Below are 9,830 nucleotides of genomic sequence, written 5' to 3'. Positions count from 1 at the left end.
CAAGTGGGTTATGCTCCTCTACCCGCAGATGGAGACAGAATAAAATTGACTCGCTAATGTCATAAACATATAGCCCTGCCTCTCCCTATTGGGGATTGCTTGTAGTAAAAAAAAGTAGAGGATTACAGAGCACCGCTTGAGTTCCAGAGGTGACACCAAGTTTTGGTCCCTCCCTCAGTTGGAGCATTTTAAGTCTGGGAGTCAGACAAGCATAGACTTTAAAAAAAAAACAAACAAAAAAAAACTAGGAAAGTTTCAGTCCCCCTCTCTTTTTTTCCTTACTGGGTCTTTTTCCCTCAGCATTGGTGGCTCTGCATCTTTACCCCCTTTCCCTCTCACTTTTCTGGGGAATTAGTGTAGAGCAGAGGTAGCTTGAGCAGCCTTTGCCCTCTGCTTGCTCCTCCCATTCTGTCCTGTTAGCTGCATGGTAGGCCTCAGCGATTTTCTCATGCCCAGTGGTGCTACGATTAAGTGTGCCCGGCTACAGCCTATATTTGTGCGCATAATTATGCGTGGGGGTACTTGTTCGCGTACGACTGCGGCCTACTTTTTGGGTACATATTTATGCATGTATTCCCAGTTACTAGTGGTGGATGTGCAGGAGGCCACCTAGAGTCCAGTGCAGAAAAACTATGACACAGGGGACAAAACTGTCCAAGCGCCTGGCTAGCTGATGTTTGCCATATAAGGGCAATCCCACATCACTTTCTCTTCACCTGTGTCAGCACTGCTTGGATGCTCAAAGCAATTTGGCCACTTCAGATTTTGCCAATGTTGGGCCATCCCCTCAAAAGGGAAGTGGGATGGAAGATGACACAGCAGATGGGTCCCCCTCCCCCCTTGTTTCAGATGACAGAGACATCCCTGGCAGAAGAGTTGTTTGGGCATATGGGCCTCAGTTTGGATCCCACCTCATTTTTCTGAGTTGAATTATGCCAGGATCTGCAGGCCTTTCTGCAGGGAAGCCCAGTGGAAGTGAAACAACCTCCTAAGAAGGGTTTGCATGCTCTGGGCTCCCATTTGTCAGCCACTGCAGGCAGGCTATCCCTGGCGATGTTCTGGGAGTTGTGGATCATGATACCTCAGATGACTCCACTGGGGATTTGGCTTTCACCCCTTTGGAAGAGATAGAAATTCCACCTGAGTTAGAACCACATCAGACTCTGCTCTGGGATTTTCACAAAGATGAGTTGCCGCGTCTGTTGACTCAGTCCCTGAAGATGTTCTGTGTAGATGGGGTTGATGCTGCAGGCTTGCAAAAGATAGATCTCTTATTTATTTAAAATATTTATATACCACTTATCCAAATTTCTATGTTTATAATAATCAAAATAAATCAAATTAAAAATCTTAATAAAATAAAAACAGAACATCACATTGTGCTCTTAGGTACTTCAAATGCCTAGCTAATCCTATTACTTAGTGTATCTGGCTATACTCAGGTCATAGCTGCTTATTATTGATGACAGTAATGGCTATATATTATTATATGCCTGATTAAACAGGAAGGTATAATCAATTTTCTAAAGCTAAGCAGAGATGTTTCTTTCCTTATCTCTACCATTAGGGAGTGCCAAACCAAAGGACATTTGATGATAAAAAGACACATAATTCATCTAAGCTTAGATGAACTGAACCAAATCATGGTGAACCTGGAAGATGTAGTAGGCCACATTGATAAATTGAAGAGTAGCAAATCACCCAGACCAGATGGTATGCAATCCAGGGTTCTTAAAAAAAAAAAACCAAAAAAAAAACAAACTCAAAAATTAAATTTAAGATTTATTACTAATAATTTGTAACCTATCATTAAAATCGTGCATTATACCTGATGACTGAAAAATGGCCAGTCTAACCCTGCTATTTAAAAAAGGCTCCAGCAGTGATCTGGTAAAACTACAGACCGGTGAACCCAACTTTGTTGCTGGGAAAAATTGTGGAAACTATTATAAAAAATAAATAAAAATCACAGAACATATAGACCTGATTTAATGGGACACAGCCAGTGTGGATTTATCCAAGGGAAGTCTTGTCTCACAAATCTGCTACATTCTTTTGAAAGGATTAATGAACATGTGCATAAAGGTGAGCCAGTAGATGTGGTGTATTTGAAATTTCAAAAGGCATTTGACAAAGTCCCCCATTAGAGGCTTCTAAGAAAATTAAAAAGTCATTGGATAGGAGGTAATGTATTTTCTGTGGACTGCAAACCAAACATAAGAATAACATAAGAACATAAGATATGCCATACTGGGTCAGACCAAGGATACATCAAGCCCAATATCCTGTTTCCAACAGTGGCCAATCCAAGTCATAAGTACCAAAATGTTAAATAGATCCCAAGCTACTCCTGTTTATTAATTACCATAATAGTAGTTTATGGATTTTTCTCCTCTAGGAACTTATCCAAACCTTTTTTTAAACCCAGTTATATTAACTGCTGTAACCACATCCTCTGGCAATGTATTCCAGAGCTTAACTATGCACTGAGTGAAAAATAATCTTCTTCAATTTGTTTTAAATAAGCTACTTGCTAACTTCATGGAATGCCCCCTAGTCTTTCTATCATCTGAGAGAGTAAATAACCAATTTAAAATTAAATGGTCAGTTTTCTTATTGGAGACAGTAAACAATGGAGTGCCTCAGGGATCTGAACTTGGACTAGCACTTTTTAATATATTTATAAATGATCTAGAAAGGGGAATTACAAGTGAAGTGATCAAATTTGCAGATAGAGTAATTAAATCACAAGATGATGATAAATTGCAGGAGGACCTGAAACTGGAAGATTGGGCATACAAATGGCAGATGAAATTTAATGTAGACAATTGCAAGATGATGCAAATAGGAATAAATAACCCATGATGTAGTTACATGATAAGTTTCATGTTGGGAGTTATCATCCAGGAAAAAGATCTAGGCGTTATAGTGGACAATACATTAGTCATTCGCTCAGTGGACTGCAGTGGTTAAAAAAGCAAATGTTAGGAATTATCAGGTAGAGAATGGTGAATAAACACAGCATGTCATAATGCCTCTGTATCACTCCATGGCGAGACCGCACTTCAAGTACTGTGTGCATTTCTGGTCGCTGCATTTCAAAAAAAAAAAGATATAGACGCACTGGAGAAGGTACAGAGGAGGGTACCAAAATGAGAAAGGGGTTGGAGCAACTCCCCTATGAGGAAAGGCTAAAGATACCCTCCCTCACCTTGGATGGTCTTATTAAAATTCATGCAAGAAAAAGAAAACACACTAGCAAAAAGAAATCCCACAGTTTATTCTTAATAAGAAACATATAATGTTAATCAGTCTTCCAGACTATGCATTTTGGCTTACCATGATTTTCAAAACTAAAGACTGCAGGGATACAAAGACCAATATAATTTAGATACACATCTGCAGCCTACACAGAGAAAGGTTGGCTCTGCCAATGCAGAGAAAAGTTTATTCATATTTCCCATTTGCTTGAGGCTTCTGGCTGGGAATCCATGCTGTCTTATAATTACAAAATCAATTCCATCATTCACTCAATCCTATCTGGTGGAGGGAAAAGGAGTTACTTCTTTCACTGGGCTTGTCAGTGTATACAGAATTTGACAGTAAAGTAAAACTATGTTGGGAATGAAACATGGTTATTAAAAACATGACGACAGAAAAATCTTTAGTGGATTATGGAGCCAGTTTCCTGAAAAGCCATGGGAGTTCTATTCTCAAAAGTGTAAGTTTCTTGATCAACGGCAAATCATTTCTGAAAACAGGGTCCTGAATGTTGTAGCCCGGCACATTTGGATAGTATTCAACATCTTCAGACACATAGGAAAGGACTTGCTATGGATCATGAGGCTTCTCAAGCATCCTAAATCCAAGTCTTCCAACCATTAACAAACTGCAAAAAAAAAAAAAGAGCATCTTTTTAAGCAATACAAAACATTGTTCTTTGCATGATACTTTTGGTTTAGTCATACTCCAGCAACTACAAAAAATTCATCAAACTAAATGTTAATCATGTTTGAATAAAATGGTTCACTCAAATAAAATCTCTTAACTGGGCTACAAATTAAAAAAAAACCAAAATAAATAAGATAAAATACATCGTGCTCGCTTAGAAGAGGCCTAGTTAAATATTAACTAATTGGATAGGAGGTAATGTATTTTTGTGGACTGCAAACCAAACATAAGAATAACATAAGAAGCGCCATACTGGGTCAGACCAAGGATACATCAAGCCCAATATCCTGTTGTCGGAAATGGTCATACAAGGGTTGATATTCTAAAGCCTGGCTCCTAAAATTAGGTGCCTATTTTCAACTGAAAATTAAATAAATTTAGGACCAGTATTCATTTGTCTAGATTAAGGCTCCTAAAATAGGTGCCTAGTTCAGAAAATTGTTAAGCTCCTGTCCCTAACTCCACCCCAGTAATCACTCACTTTTCAGGCTTCTAATTTTGGAGCTCAGCTCTAATACATTTTTCAAAAGGAACAATTTAGGAAGCCTAACTGCAAAAGTTAGAAACCAAGACTCTTTGAAAACTGTCCCCTTATAAATAAATAGCAGAAAGGGGAAGCTGCCCAAATCTTGGAGACATTCCCCTGCTGCCAGCTATTTTTCCTGAGGTCAGTATTCAAAATGTTCAGTGCTATTTAGCTGCATAAGTATAGCTTATTCAGTTAAGCAGCATCTGCTGAATATGTGCCTATGTTCAGCAGCTGGAGCTTGGCCACATAATTCACTTATGCAGCTAAAAAGTTAACTGCATAAGTAGTGGGCGGAGCGAGTCAGCCATCTAAGTTACGTGGCTTATAGAAATATTCAGTCTTAGTCGCATAAGTTATACTGCCAAGTTAGTCCTGCCAGAGATCAGGTCTGTCTTAGCCAATTATAATTATACGGCTAAGTGCAGATATATACGCATATATTCAGTGGCTTAGACGTGCCGCTGAATATATCGTGTAACTTAGCCAGATAAGTTATATCCAGCCAAGTTACTTAAACGGCCAGTTTTGAATAGTGACCTCCCTGACTATTGAGTAAGATCTCCCAGTTCAGATGCCAGAGTTGCAGGCACCACAGTAACAGAAGTGTGCCAACACCCCTTCTCCTCCCCTGTCTTCAGAATGGAAGCGGTGGCAGCATACAGTGTAGTAAGAGAGAGAGAGAACATACATTGCTCTGTTCCTGCTCCCAGCAGATACATTTCCGGTTTAGAAAGTGAATGTGCATGGTTGGGAAGGAGTTCCTGCGAATGAATTCTCACTCTATCTCCATTATGTATATTGCTGTCTTTCCAGAAGTGGCACAGAGATGGGATATGGAAGCTAGGGTTTGTGGTAAGATACAAAGAGACGGAAGATCAATGCTGGGTTGAACAAGAGTTTCAGAGGGAGAGATGGAGATTGGACAGGTTGAAATAGAAAGAGGAATATGAAGGGTGAGGAGGGAAGGTAAGAAATGGAGAAGGGGGAGACAGAATGCTGATTAGAATAAAATGGAGAAGATGGATGAGTAATAGAATAAGGAAAAAGCAGAAGAGTTAGTGATGAAAGAAAAAGGTCAAAACTAAGAACAAATGAAGAGAAGCAATATGAAAAAAGGTATCAGAAAGGAGGCAGGAGAAATAGGGACTAGAGGACAAAGAGAAAATGTATTTTCGCTTCATGTTAAAAATCGGATCATATGAATTTTGAAAGTTGTATATTGTGGGGCTAATTTTCAAAGGCACAACCATAAAACCTGGTTTTATGCATGCAACTCTTTGAAAATAGTTCCAGTGGGTATGCATGTAAAAGTCCACCTGGAACACTATTGTGATTGTACTTTTACACGCATACTAAAGATGTGTTCCAGAGGTGGGGGTAGAGGATTGGGATTTACTTTTGAAAGTGTGCATGGTAAGTTACACATGCTCCTAAGCGGGTGCAACTTCCGCCAGTCTCAGTGTTTAGCTAGCACAACTAATAAATTTTCAAAGCGGATTTATGCACAAAGGTCTGCTTTGAAAATCTGGCTAAAGCATGGGTCCTTATTTTATTTACAGATTTTTTCTATACCACTTATACCAAAAACTGTGCTAAGTTGTGCACAAAATAACAAAATCCCATAATAAACTTATGCAAACAAAATACTATCAAAATATTTTAAAACTAAAACATCAAGAAAAAACAGGAAAAAATATGCTTTCAACTGTTTTCTAAAAAGTTTGACTATCTTTTTATTAAAAGAATAGTTCACAAGCTTAAACACAAACTACAACATCATGTCGGAAGCTGACAGCATATAAAATAATATGAAAGTCTGAGATTAATAAGAAACAAAAATAAAGAAGTCAGCAACTGACAACCCAATGAGCATGTGAGTTCCATACTTCAAATCGAGCTATCTTCCCCTCCCAGCGGATTTCCTCCCTCTTGTCCACCTTTAACTCACAGCACTCAGATTACTTATGCTTCCATATCCTAGCCTGGATGTTTTTGTCCAGACATCAAGACTTCTAAAGGAAATGGGCAACTCATTCCATAGGGTGGGGCCTGAAATGGCAGAAGTCCTAGCACACATTGTCTGAAAAAGACAAGTTTTAACTGTGAGAACAAGAGCAGAACCTTATCTACAGACCTTAGAGACCTAGGGGGGACATATCTCACCACCTTGTTAAACAAAGCAGCTGGACCAATAGAATTAAGAGCTTTGTGAACAAGAGTCATTAACTTGAACTGGATCCTGTACTTAACAGGTAGTCAATGAAGTTGACGAAGCACAGGAGACACATGCTCCCTAAGAGGGCAGGATGTAATTAATAGAGTGGCATTTCGTAATAGTTGAAGTGATGCAAGCATGTATTTTGGCAGCCCTGAATATAAAGAATTGCAGTAGTCAACTGTCGACAGGATGAATACCTGCACTACTGCTCTAAAATCTGAAACAGGTAGGAGAAATTTTAAGGGACGGAGAACCCATAACTTGAAATAGGCTGACCCAATTACAGCTCGAAACTGGGACTTTAGCCCAAGGTTATAATCTAATAAAAACCCAAATCATGGAATAACAGGAGAGAATACAAGTGGTATCCCTTCCACAATGATGAGTGGCAGATCAACTTGTGACAACTGTCTATGCAACCATAAGGCCTCTGTTTTAGCAAGACTGAGTGACAAACCATCTTAGAAATTCCTTCATTCAAATCAGTAAGCTTAGCTTTAACCCGAAAACGTGCCTTTTCGGTGGCAGGTCCAATTCAGTGGAACGCTCTACCTGAACATATAAGATTGACAGCAAATCACAAAGATTTCAAGAAAAAACTGAAAACTTACCTCTTTAATAAAGCATTTAACATCCAGTAACTTTAGCAAAACCAACTAGATACACTTTGAGTACTTCAGGTGCGGTAAGTATATTTAAATGTTGTTTGTCTTGATCTTATGAATGTAATATTGTAAACCGCCTAGACGGGCAGATACCTGCCTTATTTGTGCGGTATATAATAATTTTAAATAAATAAATAAATGATTTAATGGCAGAAATACAGTTTGCTACTGTGTCACAAACCTCATTCAATGGCTGATTAACGGGAAAAACAAGCTGAATATCATCAGCATAGATTTTAAATTCCTGTGCATGCATAAAGGCAGCAAATACAAATTAAACATGGAAGATAATGCAGAATCCTGTGGCACCCCCCCTATGAAGATGTTTCCAAGAAGAAAAAGATTGATCTTAACTTAAAAACAACATCTCATCAAATTGAAACCAGGAGAAAACTGTTCCTCTAATGCCCAAGGACTGTAGTTGATCTAAGAAAATATGATCTGCACAATGAAATGCAGCTGAGATATCCAAGGAGATCAAGATGAGAGAATTACCCTGATCAAACTGTAAGAGAATATAATCAGAAAGAGACAGCGTTTCGGTGCTATAAACCTACAAACCATATTGATTAGAATGCAAAATATGATTGTCCTCTACAACCTCAGTAAGTTGCATCAAAACAGACTTTTCCAAAAGTTTAGCAAGAGTTGGAAGATTAAAAATTGGTCTTTAATCAGTGACTAACTCAGTGGGCAAATTAGATTTTTTTCAACCCTGGGGTCACAATGCTTGTTTACAAAAATCTGCCACAATACCCAAGGATACAGAGATTTTCAAAAAATTAAACTCAGGAAAGTCGTTTGTAACTCAATGAAGATGAAAATGGGACAAACGTCAAGTGAACAGTAATAAGAACAAAGATTTGAGCAACAACTGAACATCTGTAGAGCCAATATACTCAATTTGTCCAGGGACAGACCACAGTATCTAGGTTAGAAGGTACGCAACTGATAGTAGGGTTACAAAAGGCAGCAAAATTTAGCTCTACACAGGCTACTGAAAATTATCCTCTATGTACATTTTATTTTATTTAAGCTGTGTGTGTAATAAGTGTCAAAGACTATGGTTCCACTTGTTCCAAAAAAAAATATTTTTAGCATTTTTTTTTCTAAGGAGGGGAAAAGGGATATGGTCAGGTGCTATAATTTTTCTCTGCCTCCATTTCCTTAATCTATCTTCTTAAGACAACTCAAACTTATAAACTATTTCTGAAGGTCAAGAAATGAGCTGTAGGTGACACCTTTTTATTGAATTTAATACAAGGGAGGATAACCTTTTTAACAACTGCATGCATTGGCATATATGTGCATTTGGCCGCATGGAGATCTACGATGGTATTTTATAATACGCGTATCTTTACCCGAGAACATACGAGCCTATATATATGCTTATGTGCAAATACAGGCAGTGCACTGAACGTGTGTACTTTTCCTATTTTAAAAACATGCATATATATTTTATGTGCCAAAATAAAGTAGGACTTGCGTAAACCCTATTTTATGCCTGCAAGTCGGCATATTTTAAAACATGCATGTATAATTAACCAGTTTACCAATTATGCCACCATTCTGCCCACCCAGTCCTCCAGCGCATCAAATTCCTCCTGGTTCTTCAGCCTGAACTCCCCCCAGTTCACCCAGACAATACTACACAGTAAACAAGTCTGATGATTAGCAGTTGAAAAATTACACAAGTTGCCAAATGTATGCATGTCTGCTTTAAATAGCAACTTAAGGTCCCGCCCCAGAACATCAATATTTTACATGCATACGTGTGCTGGCAGATTGTAAAGTATAAGCGTACTTTTGACATTTATAGAATAGCAATTACTCAAGTATGGGGTACTTAGCGCATGTGCTAATTTTTGCACTCAGAACTCTTTGAAAATACCCCCCTTTGTGATTACCTTTCCAGAGAGTTATACACCCTCCATCAAGCCAGAGCAAAATGAGCTAAAGAAAATGATGATATTTCAATATACAAGGAGGTTGGATTACGGGATCAGTGTTTGCTTTGAAAACTAGCAAGTTCTGTAAAGTGGACTAAACATGACAATTGTAATATATTCAGACACGTGGAAGGCATCACAACAGCACATTTCTACTACTGGGGGGGGGGGGGGGGGGGGGAGAAATCAGCAAATAAAGACCCACCTAACCTAACACTCTTCCTTGGTAAGGAGTGTTTTTTCTTCAGCGCTGATGCCCTGTTCCACTGCCTGTAAAGCATGTGGAGAGTCTGCTACACGTTTTTCCTGCGGAAGCCTCTGTTCATGGTGCCTACCGGGTGGGGAGGGTCCCTCATTGGTCCCCTTGCCTGCAGCGGCCCGGGGGCGAGTTCCTCGCCACGTGGCCATGTCGTTCCTGGCCCGGAAGATCATGGGAACAGCAGCCATCTTGGAAGCAGGCTCAAATGCAGAATCTGACGTGCAGGAGGAAGGTGAGCCTGATTTTTTAGTTTCTCCTC

The 9,830-nt window shown here is 39.1% G+C and overlaps 1 protein-coding gene across 1 annotated transcript in view; it reads right to left on the bottom strand.

Annotated features, from left to right (window-relative positions):
• Window positions 1-3,259: 3,259 nt before the first annotated feature.
• TMEM14C (transmembrane protein 14C) overlaps window positions 3,260-9,830 on the bottom strand; it is a 50,305-nt gene continuing 43,734 nt past the window's right edge. Inside the window, exon 5 of the mRNA XM_029590647.1 lies at window positions 3,260-3,889. Coding sequence (XP_029446507.1) covers window positions 3,832-3,889 — 58 coding nt within the window. The 3' untranslated portion in view covers window positions 3,260-3,831. The remainder of the gene's footprint in view (window positions 3,890-9,830) is intronic.

Source organism: Rhinatrema bivittatum, chromosome 2 (genome assembly GCF_901001135.1).
Source record: "Rhinatrema bivittatum chromosome 2, aRhiBiv1.1, whole genome shotgun sequence".
NCBI lineage: Eukaryota > Metazoa > Chordata > Amphibia > Gymnophiona > Rhinatrematidae > Rhinatrema > Rhinatrema bivittatum.
This window is presented reverse-complemented; position numbering and strand designations above follow the sequence as displayed.